The sequence below is a fragment of the Peromyscus californicus genome, unplaced genomic scaffold, assembly GCF_007827085.1.
Source record: "Peromyscus californicus insignis strain IS unplaced genomic scaffold, ASM782708v3 Scaffold_4__1_contigs__length_199733344, whole genome shotgun sequence".
Classification (NCBI taxonomy): Eukaryota; Metazoa; Chordata; class Mammalia; order Rodentia; family Cricetidae; genus Peromyscus; species Peromyscus californicus.
The window spans coordinates 136,059,436-136,076,135 of record NW_026294562.1 but is presented as its reverse complement, the minus strand read 5'-3'; the positions used below and the strand labels follow the sequence as shown (position 1 = coordinate 136,076,135).

The window sequence follows — 16,700 nt, the reverse complement described above, 5'->3', positions numbered from 1 at the left end:
TGTCCCTGGGACCTCTGCTGCTTGTGGCTGCTCCTGCTTGAGTTGGGAACCATCTCTGACCTCAGGGTGAAGACCCTTTGGTGTCCACAGAGACTAAGTCCAGAACCCACAGAGATACCGAAGTACTTGCTCTAAAGTCCCTTGTATGATGAAATGGTGTAGCATCTGCATAGAGCCTGCACACATCCTCCTATATGCGTGAAATCATCTCCAGATAATGCATACTATATAATACAGTATTAATACTGTGTATAGTTGTTTACTGTTTAGAAAATAGTGACAAGAAAAAAGTCTATCCCAGTACAATACAGAAAACAGTTGGACTTTATGGGGGGCGGGGGTGCTCCCAAGTATTTTTCAGCTGTGTTTTGGGTTGAGTCTGTGGGTGCAGAACTCATGGACACAGAGAGGTGACTCATTTCTCTGTCTATGAACGAATGTCTGTTATCAGAATTTCAGTTCTTGAAGATCCCTATAGAGGTCTAGTACAGGAGAGGTACAGAGTCCCTCCATGATGACATCAGCCCCAGAGGAAGGGCTACCTTGGCCTGATGTGGGCAGGGCCAGAGTGCATGCTTTGAAATATCCTTAATCACACAGGGGAATGCTTCACATAAAGTTCAGTTTTTTAAAAAGGAAAAGATTTGGGATGAAAGTTATGTTTCAGGTAAAGAAAAATATTAGAAGAAAATGACTAAATGGTTATTTCTGTGTTTATTAAGCTTCCATCAAAGAGTATAAGGTGTGCTTTTTTATTACATCTTAAGTATTTCTAAGATGTGGGATGTTTCCATGAAAGGCATGGCCATCAATCACACAGAGCCAGGTCCAGGAAGCTCTGGAGACTCTCAGGGAGCTGTTACTGGTGGTTGGGGTCTGGGCCATGTGTTCCTTGGCTTCTCATTCAAGAATGAATAAAAGCCCACATAGATTGCACATATCAAGGAAGCTCTATTCCAAAGCAAAGCTTTAGTACAGACTAGAAAAGAATGTTGTATCAAGACTGACAGTAGGCCACGTGAGTGCCAGTACCCTGATCATTGTTTGGGACTGCCTTTTATAAGGTTCAAGAGAAGGAAGAGTTGATTACTAAGAGTGTAGTGAGTGGTTCTTTTTGTTTTGTTTTGTTTTTCAAGACAGGGTTTTTCTGTGTAGCTTTGTGCCTTTCCTGGAACTTGCTTTGTAGACCATGCTGGCCTCAAACTCACAGAGATCTGCCTGCCTCTGCCTCCCAAGTGCTGGGATTAAAGGCGTGCGCCACCACCACCGCCTGGCAAGTGGTTCTTTATTTGGATTGTCAGGCTTAGTTTACCCAGGCCTTTGCTCTCTGTGTATTAAACATATGCACTCTTGGTTATACATAGGTATAAGATGGTAAATAGAAAATTCTCCCTCAAAGTTCACTTAAGGAAATAGTTTTGTCTGACTGCATATGTACCCCAAACCAGTTCAGGCCAGGTGGGCCCTTCTACCCTCAGACCAGAATGTGCTGGGACTAGTTTGAATAGAAACTGTCCAAGTTTGATGGTCATTAAAATACCCTAACCGAAAGCGTCGTGGGGGAGGAAAGGGTTTATTTCTCAGGTCTACCCGTCACTGAGGGAAGTCATGGAAAGAACTCAAGCGGGACACAAGCCTGGAGGCAGGAACTTATGCAGAGACCATGGAGGAGTGCTGCTCACCGGCTTGCTCATCAATGACCTGAACCTGCTTTTTTTATATACCCCAGGATCACCTGCCTAGGGGTGGCATCTCTAGCAATGGTCTGGGCCCTCCCACATCAATTATCAATCAAGAAAATGCCCCACAGGCTTGTCCATAAGTCAGTCTGGTGGTGGGCATGTTCTCAATCGAGGTTTCATCTTCCAAAATGACTATAGCTTGTATCAAAATGACATAAAACTAGGGAGCAAACGCACCTTCTGGGGGAGCCTAGTGGCTTGATGTCCTGGGATAAGCTTCCTGAGGTCCCCAGGCCTTGCAGGCTTCCTGGTCCCGGGGTCCTTCACTGGTCCCTAGCCCTTCACTGTACGCTCAGATTCCCCAGCGCTGACAGTGAGCCTCCCCTATGCTTGCAGGCATCCGGATGCTGGACGGCGATGTGACCGATGTGGTTGAGGCCAAGTCCCTGGGCATCAGACCCAACTACATTGACATTTACAGCGCCAGTTGGGGGCCAGACGACGACGGGAAGACAGTGGACGGGCCCGGCCGTCTAGCTAAACAGGCTTTCGAGTACGGCATTAAAAAGGTGTGAGTAACCCAGGACTACAGGGGAGCACCCAGGGTGGGGGTGACTGCACGTTTTCAACATTTAAATATCAGAGTGACATCAGCCATGGCCCGAAACAAGACTGGCAGGAAAGCCTGGCAGTGTCAGAATGAAGGGGAAATCTCATAAGGGCTCTGGGCAATGGAGTATACCAGCTCAGGTGGAATGTATGTCCTAGCTGGTCCAGGGAGAGTCAGCCTCGCAGTCACCATCCATGACTAACCCATTGGAGTCCGGAGAGACCTGTGTAGGTGGTGGGAGGCAGCTCAGTCAGATCTCCCTGCCTACTCTTTGAACTATGCAGGTGAAATACTGAGTGAATCTTTCTATCGTGGGGTGTGGCTAATCCAAAGCCTCATTGCAGCAGAGAGCTGTCGCCTAGACACCCCCCACCCTTACCACCTCACAGTCTAACACAGTTACGGTTTCAGAGGCAAATCACAAGGAACATCCAAGAGGTTGACTACCTCCTGAGGGTGGCAGGCTCGTCCCGGGAGGCCTACCCTCAAGCCTCCCTGTGTCACCCATTGTCCGTGTGGAGGGCTGGTGGGACAGGGGACTCAGGAGAGATGCGTTTGGGAAGAGGTAGCAGGAGACGAGCCAGTTTTTACAAGCCAGAGGGCAAGACAAGATTTCCAGGTGAGGAAGTTTCTTGGAGTAGTCAGGTGGAGTTATGGTCAGCATCCAGGAGGCCCTGGGTGGCCCGATAAACCCAGCCCACAGCAGAGGTGTGGCTAATGAATGCTGGCAGGGGTGGGATGTGGGGAGGGGTCTGTCAGGAAGCCCAGGCACTTCTGGTTCCTGTGGAAAACAAGAAAGAAAGGGTACAAGGATTGAGCCTATTTTATTCTTTATACGATTTTAAAAGTTTTTTTTTATTATATTGTAACCCATATTCAGCAATTCAGATGCAGTTAATAGTTAATAAATACATCTAAAAGAGCCAGGCATGGTGGTGTATGCCTTGAATCCCAGCGCCTCGGGAGGCAGAGGCAGATGGATCTCTGTGAGTTCAAGGCCAGCCTGGTCTACAGAGCAAGTTCCAGGACAGCCAGGCCTGTTACACAGAGAAACCTTGTCTCAAAACAAAACAAAACAAACAAAATCACCCAAAACATTCAAAAGTTTACACTGCAAGCAAACAGCTTTTCTGTCTCTCTCTGTCTACCCTTTCCCCTGCAGTCTTGCGCCAGAGAGTCTGAGTGTCTCTCTCTCTCTCTCTCTCTCTCTCTCTCTCTCTCTCTTTCTGTGTGTGTGTGTGTGCCAGAGGTCAACATCAAGTTTCTTCTTCAAATACTCTTCACTTTATTTACTTCTTTTCTTTAAAGTTTTTATTTTTATTTTATGTGTATGAGTGTTTTGTCTGTAAGTGTATATGTACCATGTGTATGCCTAGTGCCCAGAGGCCAGAAGAAGGCACTGGATCCCATGGATCTGGAGTTATAGTTGTAAGCCTCAGTGTGGGTGCTGGGAACTGAACTTGGGTCCCCTGCAAGAGCAGAAAGTGCTCTTAGCTGCTGAGCCATCTCTTCAGCCCCTATTTATTTATCTTTGAGTCAGGGTCTTACCATGTTGTCTGGGATCCCTGGTTGGCTGGGATCTCATTATGTTGACCCGGTTGCCCTCAAACTCACAGAGATCTAGTATGCCTCCTAGGTGCTGGAATTAGAGACCTGTGGCACACCTTATTTTTTTGAGATGCAGTTTTCCACTGGGCTCACTGAACTTGGAGCTTGCTGACTGGCTAGTCTGGCTGGCCAGCAGACCTGTCTCTGTCTCCCAGCACTGGGGTCATATGGGCCATTCACCAGCTTTTTCTTTCTTCTTTCTTTAGTTTTACAAGTGGTTTCTGACACTCAAACTTGGGTCCTCTTGCTTGAGTGGCAAGTATTTTACTGACTAGAGCCATTTCTATTTATTTGTTTGTCTGTCTTTTTGAGACAGGGTTTCTTTGTGTATTTCTGGCTGTCCTGGAACTCGCTCTGTAGACCAGGCTGGCCTTGAACTCAGAAATCCACCTGCCTCTGCCTCCCGAGTGCTGGGATTAAAGGCGTGCGCCACCACCACCCGGCTTCCCAGTCTTCTTAAAACTGTGCTCAGGGCTCTTTTTTTCCGATTGCCACTTGGTTTCTTTCTTGGGTGTATTGAGTCGGTTGCTGTGTGTTATCTTTTCTACGGCAACTAAAGTTTCGCTGGAGGACGTCTTCCCTTGCCACCTCCGACCATGCTGAATCCCTGGAGCGCCCTCATTTCTCTACACTTCTCAGTTAAGGGGTATACTCTGTCTTCACCTCCTGCCCGACACCCCTAGTCTGCACACCCCCACAGTACAGGGACGCCACCCTCTTTCAGTGTCCTTTGGCCAGGCCACCCAGGGCCACAGTCCCTGTGAAACCAGCCACCAGAAACAGGGAGGTGTCCAACTGTCTGAGGAAGAAAAGTAAAAGAAGATGCAGAGGACAGACAGACAGACAGACAGCATACCACCTGTGCTCAGACTTAGAACAGCGGCTGTTTCACTCCACCACTCCAGCGGGCTACAGAGGCAGCTTCCATTATTCTGCTGGGCACCTGAGCCGGGCCATGTGCTGGGCCGTGTGCTTGGCCACGTGCTGGGCTGGGGGAGTGCTGGCAGACTCAGGCATGACCAAGTAAGCCGCCGCCCTGCCAGGGATTGCTGAATAAATAAATCACTTGTTTCCATGACTCAACTCCCCGCCCACCGTTAGATCACACAGATCTCAGACTCGCTGACAAGGGAAACATCCTAAAAATTAAGCTGAGCTGCAGCTTCGGAGAGGCTGCCTTAAGTTGGAGGTCGCGCTTTCTGCACAAAAGGCATCGATTGGAATGGTGTTAATGCCGAACATCTGGCATTTCTACGAGACGCTTTCTAAAGCTGTGGCTCGGAGCTCTGCCTCCAGGAGAGGGGATGCCGGTTTTCAAGGGGTCACTGGCAGTGTGTTTAGGTCTGTGTACGGAGCTTACACAAGCTGCAGCTACGAAGGAGGGAATGTTGCATTCTGAACCCCGAGCAGCAGCTGCTCCATCAGGTTGTCGGGGTAACAGGATGTGTCGAGGGAACTTCAAAGCCTCCCCCCCCCCCATTCTTGTCAGGTTTTAAATTACAGAGACCATCTACATTTTAGTCATCCTGAAGTCAAGTATCTTATATAGGCTCCTCGAATCAGAGCTGTCTAAGATGCCAGAAAGAAGGCTCCTGGAAACGTGATAACCTCCAACCAAAGCACATGGCCCCATCTGTACTCCTCCAGGCCACCCTGTTTGTGACCTATTACCTTTTTCTGTAAAATGTGGCTTCGTCTTCAGTAGATGATGTGGTGGGGTGGCAGGAGAATTTAGAAACCATTATTGGGCACAGGGAGCTACTTAATGCCAATCCTTAGGAAGCCACACTCCTCACCTGAGTGTTCACTCAGTAAGGGGATTAAACACTGTGATAAAGAACAGCTGGCCTAGCCGGGCGGTGGTGGCGCACGCCTTTAATCCCAGCACTCGGGAGGCAGAGCCAGGCGGATCTCTGTGAGTTCGAGGCCAGCCTGGTCTACAAAGCGAGTTCCAGGAAAGGCACAAAGCTACACAGAGAAACCCTGTCTCGAAAAACCAAAAAAAAAAAAAAAGAACAGCTGGCCTTGTCCAGATGACCGGGGTTCACCAGCCCCCAAGAGGGTGCTCCTGACAGCCTTCCCCCAGGGAGATACCAGTGCAGTTTGGAGTTCAAACTGTGGCTTTCTTAAACAGAAATGCTAGTTCGTGGCTGGAGTTGGAACATCCCCTCCAGTTCCTGTGCAGATACGAGACATGGAAAGTGACCCTAAAACCTCCAGGGACAGTCAAGACCTCTCTTCACAGCCCAAACCTAGCTGTGCTCCCTGCCTCCCTCTGAGCTCTGTCCCTCTAGAAAGCCACGGTAGGACAAGAAAGAGGCCGTGGATACTGTGGTGCTGATGGGAAGTTAAATGGTCAGGCAGTGAATGCCCTGTGTCAGGTGGAAGGGAGAGGATCAGCAAGGTGTGGCTTGAGAAGTCTTAGGCATGCAGAATCTCAAGGCCCTCAGCATGGTGCCGCTGGGAGGTGGTGGAAACAGGAAGAGGTGGGGTCTAGTGGGAGATTGGCTGGCTGTTGCCAGCACACCTTGAAGGGGATTGTGGGTCCTAGCTCTCCCACCCCCATCCCCACCGTGTGGCAAATCGACTTCCTCTGCCATGAGTCTCTACTGTGACATTGTCACCAAAGGCTAAAACAATGGCTGCTGCCGGTCGTGAGTGGAAACCTACATAACCGTGAGCCGAATAAACTGTTTCTTTCTTCGTAACTTGACATACCTCACATATTTGTTACAGTGCTGGGCAGCTAACAGACAGGCCACCCAGACCTGCTGGACCCGAACTCGTTTGTAACAAAATTCCCTTGTGACTCAATGTGCACGCATTCGAGAGTGGGGAACACTCTTTTAAGTTGTTCCCTACACTTCCAGAATAATAAGATTGTTGAATTTTACAAAATAAGAACATTTTATAGACAGTTTTGCCCTGGGCATGGAGTTGAGAGTGACAGTATCCTGGGGACGATGCTTGCATGGAATAGATAGGCTCTGATGCGCTAAACGCCTTTCTATTTGGATGTTAGTCGCTTTAAACTGGCTTCTGATTAATCTTTTCCAACAGGTAATTATAGTCTTGCTTTGCTTAATGATGAGGACATCCTCTGAGAAAGCCATCATTAGGCGATTTCATCATGATGCGAACCTCATGATGGAGTACTTACACAAACTTCGATGGCACAGAAGCCTTCCACACACCTAGCTTCTCTGCATCTGTGTGATCCATTGTTGATGGAAGCATCCTGACACAGGGCATGACCCAGTTAACACAGACACACCCATTTCCTTATTTTGTGTCTTTCTTTTAGAAGTTAAACTCTTTCTTCCAAGTTTTTTTAGATTGATTTTGTGTGTGTGTGTGTATGTGTGTGTGTGTGTGTGTGTGTGTGTGTGTGTGTGTGTATTAATGTTTCTCCCGCGTGCCCGGATATACACCATGTGCATGTCTGGAGCTTGCAGAGGTCAGAAGAGGGCATTAGATCCCCTGGAACTGGAGTTATGAATGATTGTGAGCCACCAGGTGGGTGCTGGGAATAGAACCCAGGTCCTCTGCAAGAGCAACAAGTGCTTTAAACTGCTGAGCCATCTCTCCAGCCCCAGAAATTACCCTTTGTTGCTAAGTATAGGTAACCCTTATGTTAAAGCCTTGGGCATTCAGAAAAGTCATTCTTGGAGAAAGCAGAGTAATTGAGCCATCCTGACACAGCAAGGCTAGGGAGCACCAGGAACCTCCCTGTGGGTTTTGTTGGGAGCCACAGCCTAGAACTGAAGTCTCTTTAGCCTACAAAATAGGGTGTCACAGGGCTTCCAGAGCAGGGAGTCCACTCCCCAGGGAAAGACCTGAACTCTGAGGAGGGATACGTGCATTGGGCCATAGAATCTGCTTGATCAGATTCAGGCTCAGTCCCCTCCCTAAGTTTGGAAGGGAGGGTTCTCAGTTATTAAGAACCTGGAAGGGCAGGGCAGTGCAGTGGTGGTGCATACCTTTAATCCCAGCACTCGGTAGGTGGAGCCAGGTGGATCTCTGTGAGTTCGAGGCCAGCCTGGTCTCCAGAATGAGATTCAGGACAGGCACCAAAACTACGTGGAGAAACCCTGTCTCAAAAAACCAAAACAAAAAAAAAAAGGAGGTCCAGTTCATGGTGTGCTCCATCAGTGGGTCCAGCTGTTGAGACTAACTCAACCGAGTCTTCCATGAGCTAGTCATTAACTAGTGTTTGTGGCTGGGACGACACGAAGTTGGGTCAGGAACTATTGATCCCAGGGGAGGGCGTAGTAGAGAGCAGAGCTGCAGGAACCTGCCTGCCCTGCCACTGTCACGCGCTTTCTCGCTTTCATGTTCCCGGTGACGAAGCCAAGTCAGCAGCCTGGCTTGGTGCTGACATCTGACTCGACTGCTTTAATATGTATCCATTTGTCCATGGCAGCTACCTCAGGGAACTCTGGTGGGACATCTGTAGGTGTCGAGCAGTGCTCTGGACCATGACCATGCTTACCTAGCAGTCTCAGGCAGAAGTCACAATCTCACCCCTCACCCCTCTTTGAAAATTTAGCTGGACCTCTGAGAAGCTTATCCCTGCAACTGCATTTTTAGGAAAATTCCTGCTCTTCCCTCTTGAAACCAGCTCCTTTGAACTATAAAACTTAAACAGTTCCAAATTCTGCCGTTGTCTGTCCTGATCTTGGTCTTCTGTGAGTCGTCCCCTTGGCGCTTGGCTACCGCGATAGAAATTAGAAACTTTGAACTGGAGCAGCTTGCATTAGGGTCTGGAGTTTCCTGTGAAGGACAGAGGTGTCTTTGGGCCCTTCTCTGACAGGATCTTGAGCATCTGTGGTCTTGATGCTGTTGCCACAGGCGAAGTGGCGCCACTGAACCAAATGAAACCCTGAGGCAGGACCTCCACGGTTTCAGTGCGCCATCACAGCCCTGTGGAGGGACATGCTGAAGGAGGGGTTGCAAACTGGTGTAGGCCGCTCCTCATGGGGTCCCACCCCAGTTCCTGACATCCTGTTCCTCTCGATTCCATGTAGGGCCGCCAAGGTCTGGGCTCCATTTTTGTCTGGGCCTCCGGGAATGGAGGGAGAGAAGGGGACCACTGCTCCTGTGATGGTTACACCAACAGCATCTATACCATCTCCGTGAGCAGCACCACTGAGAACGGCCACAAACCCTGGTACCTGGAGGAATGCGCCTCCACCTTGGCTACCACCTACAGCAGCGGGGCCTTCTATGAACGGAAGATTGTAAGTTCTCTTCTAAGGTTGAAGGGCTTCCTCCTCCCAAGGGCGAGTTTGGCCAGCACCAGATTTTGTTGGGTTTCATGTCCCAGCCTCATCCCTCTGTGAACAAGCCGAGCCTAAGGTCAACCCCAGTGCTTTGGCAGCCAGCCTCGGACTTTACAGTTTTATATGATGCTTTACTCATCTGTGCCCAGAAATGCCAATGACACCCTCTCTGACTTTAGAGACCTAAAAATGTCGTTTAAGAATGGGGTTCATCCTTGTTATATCTCCTTTTAGCTCTCTGGAATTCTGTGGTCACATCCCAGAGTCCTGTTGCCCAGTCCTGTTCTGATGCATAAAATAGAAAGTCTTGGTTTTATGCTGAAACACTCTGGAAACCCGAGCATTCTAGGCTTCTCTTCTGCCAAGGGACGTGCCCTAGACACTTGGAAGTGAAGCCACAGCTTCTGCCAGCTCTGCCTGCTGCAGTGAACAGAGGTGCTGTGTTTCTTTTATTCTCCTTTGTGGTGCTTAACCCCACTGTAGGCAGGGACGCCACCACTGAGCCACACTCCCAGCCCGATTTATCTTTCAAATGGTAACCGTTTACGTATATGGCTGGGATTTATGCTTCTTCCTTCTGTACATACTTTCCTATGTTAAAAAGAGAGAGAGAAAGTGGGGGGAAGTTTCCAGTCTAAATGAATGCAGAATTCAAATGCAGAGTCATTAAGTTAGTGTGTAGACATTTTACAAATGAGCCTGGGGAGCTGGTCAGACATGGTTCAAGTTTAAGGCTTACCAGTATCCTTTCATTCTTCCCGCTGCTTACACTCATCTTTAGAAATTATTTTCAGTTTTATTTTTACATTCTCCCCCCCCCCCCCCCCCCCCCCCGGGGAGCACATAGGCTTCCCGGTCTCTACTTGCTGTGCAGCCATGGAAGGTCAGCCGCCATCATCCTGTTGCAGGCCTGGCGGTGGCCCAGGATGGGTCACAGAGGTGTTCCATCTTACTTTCCCGTCCTGCAGGATCACCCAGCCCTGGGATGGGCAGCTGAGACTCTGCACCATGTCCTGTTCATTCCCACTTCCTCCCCATTTGAGCATGGAGTCGTTGGAGCTTTATTAAACAGATGAACCCCCGCCGAGGCCTACTGGCTACATGGGTACCAGTTGAGGCTGGCATTATTGGATACATTGTACTAGGGCTGCATCCTCAGTGATGGTATTCCGCCCTGGAAATAGGACTTGTGACTTTATTTACTTACTTATCATTCATGAATGTGCACACATCTAGCTACAAAACACTTTAATTCCCTTTTCGACCTCCCACACCCAACCTTTTTCTGAAGTGGTCTTATGTAGTCCAGGCAGGATTTGAACTTACTATAATATAGAGGTTATCCTTGAACTCCTGTTCTTCCCGCCTTCACATCACAAATGCGGAGGGCGACAGGCATGTAACATCGCTCTTGAATTCCTTCTTTTAAAATAATTTCCCCTCCTCTGAGCAATATTTGTAGATAAGGGAGATATGGCTGGGAGAGGGGAAAAGATAAAATTGTGTGTCAGAACTGCTGTCCTGGAACTCTGTTGTGAGCACGATGGGCATCTCTGTCCCATAACTGGAGCCTGGTTTTTGCTAGAGGCTCCATAGATGTCCTGCAAGGGGCTGAGCAAGCTCCCAAGACAGTGTCTCCCAGGCTGGCCCTTCAGGTGAGCTCTACTGTCAGTCAGTCAAAACTCCGCCCCCTGCGTGCTTCCTCCCTGCAGCATCCCCCTGGAGTGAGGGATTCCTCAGGAAGGGATGCCTTTCTTGATCTGAGAACTAAAACCTTTACCTCTCACCTCGTGGACTGAAGATGAGGGTCAGTTCATCGAACATGAGCAGCATTCCAAGCGGGACCCTCCGGCGTGGCAGGGCTCTGGCCACCTTGGCTCTGCTCCCTCCCCAAATCCTCTGCTCTGCAGCTGGAGAGCCAGCCCTGGGCCTTGCTTGCTCACAGTTGCTGGGCTTCCCACCCAAAGGCTGTTTACCAAGCGGGCCCAGGAGTAGTAGGTGCCCCGGTGTGACCTGTGTGGGGACAGACGGAAGGGCCTGGAACACAGAAGTCCTCTCTGGGCTGGCCCTTCACACTTGCCATGAGGTGCTTCAGTCCTACTGAGTGTACAGTGAGGAGGAAGCTGGTTTCTGGTGAAAATGCCTGGCAGATGAATGTATGGCCCAGGCTCGATACCCGTCCCGTGGGGGGTTGTAAGCCCAGCCGCAACATGATCAGAGGGCACGCTCTGTGTGGAAGGATCCAGTTGTTACTGCTGGAGAAATTCATCCTCAGGGGTTCCACAAGATGGCTGCATGAGCTTCCCAGCAGGTGGGTGGGTGAGCTACTGTCCTGCTGCTGCCCTGACAAGTCATCATAAACTCAGCATCCTAAGGCAGCACCGACTGACATCTCCCCACCTTGCAGCTCAGAAGCCCGGCGGCCTCTCTGTCTCTCAGCTCCAGATGAACTCAACATGTCAGAAGGGCTCTCTGGCATTCTGGCATCTCTGGGGGAGGTCCTTGTTTATGTCGACTAGACACGTTTCAGCTCCCTGTCAGTGCAGGACTGAGGTCCCCATTCCCTTGTGGGCTGTTAAATGACGGGCATTCTTATTTTTAGAACCTCTCTTTCCCTACACCCTTAGACTGGGTCTCTCCAGCTCCCTCTTCCAAGCCTGCCATGATGGCTGGAGTCTGCTCATGCCTCACCTCCCCAACAGGTTTTTCTGCTTTCTCCTTCCACCTCTAAAGCCTTCTGATTCTATCAGGCCCAGCTGGAAAATCCAGGAGACACTCTCTCTGACTTGAGGTTAGCAGCCTTGATTCCATCTGCAGAGGGCATAGAATTAAAACCAGGAGCCCAAGTCACAGGGGCCATGCTCCCACGCAACACAACCCAACTCACCTGTTGATCCCCCCACCTCTGCCCTCCGCGACCTCCCAGGGAATGTGCAAGTCAGGTTGAGCAGTTGTGAGGCTCTGAGTCCGGGTCCCACCCTCCTGGAGCCATCCCCTGAGGTGAGGACAGGAAGAGCCCTCCCTGGCAGAGCCAGCCTCACCTTCCCCGCAAGACCAGCAGCCTTGTTGTCCTGCTCAGCAAGCCTTGTGATGGCAAGGTACTTCCGGTGCCTCTGGGAGGGATGTCCGCCATCCCAATCCTAACCTTACAACTAAACGTAGAAACATCGTCTGAACTCCTGAGTACTTCATGGCAGTTTTCTGCTCCCCTGAAGTCCTGAGTCACTGAGTAACTCTGCAGGTGGGATCGGGTTTCATTCATATTAGTGGCAGGAGAATGGTCCCCTGCAGGAAGAAGGGTCGGCAGAGGGTCCGCTTCATCTTGCCTGACCCTTTGTCTGCACAGGCTTCTGTGGTCTTCAGGAACCAGCTGAGCTGATCCCTTATGAAAGCATGCCCAGTGCTTCTAGATGCTCGTCTTCTGCCGCTCTACCTCTCTGTTCTCACCCTGGGATTAGCCTGATCTGTAGTGCCTCTACAGTTTTGCACCCGAGCACAAAGTCGGAAGAGCCAGACAGCATGCCTTTGCTGCCCCTGGCACCCAAGGCCGCTCTCTCCAGTTGCCAGCCTGCAGAGGGCCTCAGTTCACTCCCCTGACCTGCTTCCCATGCCTCCCTTTCATGCAGGTCACCACGGATCTGCGTCAGCGCTGTACCGATGGTCACACTGGGACCTCAGTCTCGGCCCCCATGGTGGCTGGCATCATTGCCTTGGCTCTGGAAGCAAAGTAAGTTTCAACCTTTCTTCTTTTCCTTTGAAGAGGTGGGACACTCCTAACATGAGACCTAGTGTTCAGCAGCAGAAGGTGACCGACTGTGGCAGGTTGGAGCCAAGGGCCACCACAAAGTCGCACCGCGTAACAAAGCTCACCTCACGTGGGAGGTTTATTGAGGGGGGATGCAGAGGTGGGCTCTGAGGGAGAGGAGAAGGAAAGGGGGGGCAGGAAGGGCTTGCCTTTTATAAGGGGATATAGCGCATGCGCATAGGGAGAGTGCTCTGCTTGGTGGCTGCAGTAGCTACAGTGATAGCACCTAACATCCTGAGAACGTTAAATGACGAGCTCAGCCGCGTGTTCCCAGTTTCATTGCCACGTACCCGTTGCTGTCACATCACCGGAATTTTGTCATCTTCCCGAACTGAAGTTTTGTTCCCGTTAAATATTAACTCTCTGTATTGACCTGCCCGGGCTGCCATAAAAGGTTGCTCATACAATAGAAATGTGTGACCTCAAAGTCCCTGCCTGGGTTGAGGCAACAGCGGGGCTGGCGTCTCCTTGGCTTGCAATTGACCACCTCCAGTTGGCTCATGCTGATAACCTCATTTACCTGAATTATCTTAAGGGAAGCCCTATTTTGAAATACAGTCACATTTTGAGGAGCAGGGCTTAGTAATTTTTTTTTAATTGGACATCGGATGACCTGGGACATCGGAACCCAGTTCCTCTGGAACATCAGTCAGTGCTCTTAACCACTGAGCCATCTCTCTGCTCTAGGGCTTAGGACTTTAACACATGCCATGGTCCAGTTCATAACACTCCCTTGCCTTCAGCCACTGACAACCACCATGCTGCTTCCTGTCTATGAACTTGGTGTCTCTGAGTACCTCATGTAACAGAACCACCCAGTTTACACCAAGCATCCCCAGTCCTAAAACCCCTGATCCAAAATGCTCCAAAATCTGAAAGGTTTTAGGTGCTAATAACATGCTCAGAAAGTTTCAGGCCTGGAAGAGTTGCGGATTTTGAATTTTCATATTAAAGATGTTCAACTCATGAAGTCTATGCAGATAGTCTAATTCATGAAGTCTATGCAGATAGTCTAACTCATGAAGTCTATGCAGATAGTCTAATTCATGAAGTCTATGCAGATAGTCTAATTCATGAAGTCTATGCAGATAGTCTAATTCATGAAGTCTATGCAGATAGTCTAAAAATTCAAAATCTGTGATACCTTTTTGTATTTTGGATGAGGATGCCCTGCCTGTTCTGCCCTTTGTGTTTGGTGTATTTCATTTAGCATGCTGTCATGGGTGTCCATCTGTGTTATAGTCCATGTCAGAATTTCCTTCCTTTTTAGACCATTCTCAAAGTGGTTTCTTCTCTTCACAAAGCCTACTGCCTCTTCTTTGTAGGACCCCAGGAGCTCCATGGGCCAGAGCTCTGCATTCATAACCATGTACCCAAACTGTTCTCTAGGCTGTCACAGCTTCTTTTGGTACTGACAGTGACAAAATACTGCATTGCCTGTCTAAGTCCAAAAAACCCTAGAGTTATAAAATGTGAATGGGTTGGACCAAAAAGGGTTAACTGCATGGATGAGCCACTTCCTCATTAATATGAGAAGAGGTTCATTTTTGGCTCATAGTTTGAAGAGATACTGTCCGTCATGATGGAGAAGGCATGGAGACTTGGGCTCTGTCTGTGGTGACAACAGCCCATGGGTTGTTACTTCTTGGCTGTGATGATTCCAAAGAAAATGGCTGCCAAAGGGAGTGGCACTATTAGGAGGTATGGCTTTGTTGGAGGAGGTGTGTCCTTATTGGAAGAAGTGTGTCACTGTGTGGGTGGGCTTTAAGGTTTCCTTTGCTCAAGCTACTTCCAGTGAGACAGACCACTTCCTGTTGCCTGCAAGCCAAGACATAGGGCACTCTCCAGCACCAAGTCTGCCTGCACGCCACCATGTCCCACCACCATGATAATGGACTGAACCTCTGGAACTGTAAGCGAACCTCCACAATTAAATGTTTTCCTTTATAAGAGTTGCTGTGGTCATGGTGTCTCTTCACAGCAATAGAAACCCAAACTAAGACATCCTTAGCAGATCAAAGAACACTTTCAGACCAGGCCTAAGTTACAACCTTCACGGTCCACCCTCACAACCTCCAGCGACCCCTTTCTTGCTAATAGGCTCACCCTATGAGAGGTTCCACAACCTTCCCCCCAAAATCAATGCCATCAGCCAGAGACTACGTTGGAAGTTCAAACTTGGAAGCCCATGGGGGACGTTGCCCATCCAAACAAAAACACTTCATGTGCAATTGTGGAGTCAGAAACAGTTTAGATGTCAGCTGTCACAGAACAGCCCAACATTTGCAGTAATACTTTGTTCTAGATGAGTTTTTAAATGATTCAGAGAGAATATTTGAGATGTGTAAATCCTTGAAATTATGCATGCTTGCATGCTGATTTCCATAGAGCTAAAGACCAAAACACTCAAATGCTACCAATTTAACAAAAACAGCTAAAAATTTTCAATTTCCAGCCCCCCCCCCAAAAAAAATGTTAGCTTCTGTGTCCCGGGGCTCTGCAATAATTAGTTACTTGTGTGGAAAAGTTGCATTCTCGTACTTAGCAATTCATCACTCTCTATTTTCCTCCATTCCTTATTGGAAACATGCAAGGAATTTTGTTAGTCAGACCTAAATAGAAAACATGCCCTGCTTCATGACCAATTAATTGTCCCAGTAAGCTTGCCTGTGGACCTGTGGGAACTAATGACAGGCTAGAGGTTTGCAGGTGCAGTTCAGGCAGACCTCACTTAAGGGAGAGTTTACGTAGACCTTTCTGGGGCTAGGATTGGTTCGGGAGGGACCACATGGTGTCTAGGGACTCAGGCTGAGTTTAGCACACTTGGAGACGACAATGTCCAGCAGGCGCAGGCAGCAGGGCCTCAGCATGGCCGCCTTCCATCGCTCAATGTCATAGATGAAGGTCCTTGAGCAGTGGTTCTCAACATGTGGGTCATGACCCTCACAGGGGCCACATGTCAGATATTTAAATTATGATTCATAACAGTAGCAAAATTACAGTTATGAAGCAGCAGCGAAATAATTTCATGGCTGGGGGTCACCACAGCATGCGGGACTGTATTAAAGGGTCGCGGCATTAGGAAGGTTGAGAACCACTGTCCTCGAGGAAGACACTCCCTGTGGGCCTGGAAGGACCTGTGGACAGCAAGTGGTAAGAATGGACCAGGCAGACAGCCTAAGAATTCCCCCTGTCTTGGTGCAGACTCTGGATGTGCCGTCCACCTCTTTTTTTCCTTGAAAAACGTTTTGGGACTACAGCTATAGTTCAGAGGTAGAGTGCCTGCCTAGAATGAGTGAGGCTCCAAGTTCAATCCCTGCACAAGAAAGGAGGGTGGAGATACTACTTTATCAGACACCCCTTAGAGGCAAAAAAAAGTTTATTTCCTCCTGATGAGGTGGTTCCTAGCATCTTCTTCCTGGCAGTGGCCTGAGTGATCTATGGAAATGGTTTGCAATTCATGTGACCCAGAAGACCCCAGAGAATCATACAGGTTGAGGTGTTCACCTAAGAAAAACAGGCAAAGTGCCCAGGCTTTTAAGGATATCCATCTTTTAAAAGCCCCCACGTATTTGAAAGATGTCACTTCACAGAAGCAATGTGTGTCCCCATGCTGTTGATAGTGGAGTTGGTAGGCATGACTGGGCTAGCCAGTGAGGCTGGTCACAAGATTGGTGGCCCCAAGAAACATGCTGAGGTTTTGACACACATGG

At 49.2% G+C, this 16,700-nt stretch overlaps 1 protein-coding gene across 2 annotated transcripts in view; it reads left to right on the top strand.

Annotated features, from left to right (window-relative positions):
* The window catches only part of Pcsk6 (proprotein convertase subtilisin/kexin type 6), a 191,240-nt gene that overhangs the window by 94,111 nt on the left and 80,429 nt on the right, over nucleotides 1-16,700 (top strand). For both annotated transcript variants that reach the window (XM_052760528.1, XM_052760527.1), the window contains exons 7-9: nucleotides 2,079-2,251; nucleotides 8,928-9,140; nucleotides 12,809-12,909. In XM_052760528.1, coding sequence (XP_052616488.1) covers nucleotides 2,079-2,251; nucleotides 8,928-9,140; nucleotides 12,809-12,909 — 487 coding nt within the window. The remainder of the gene's footprint in view (nucleotides 1-2,078; nucleotides 2,252-8,927; nucleotides 9,141-12,808; nucleotides 12,910-16,700) is intronic.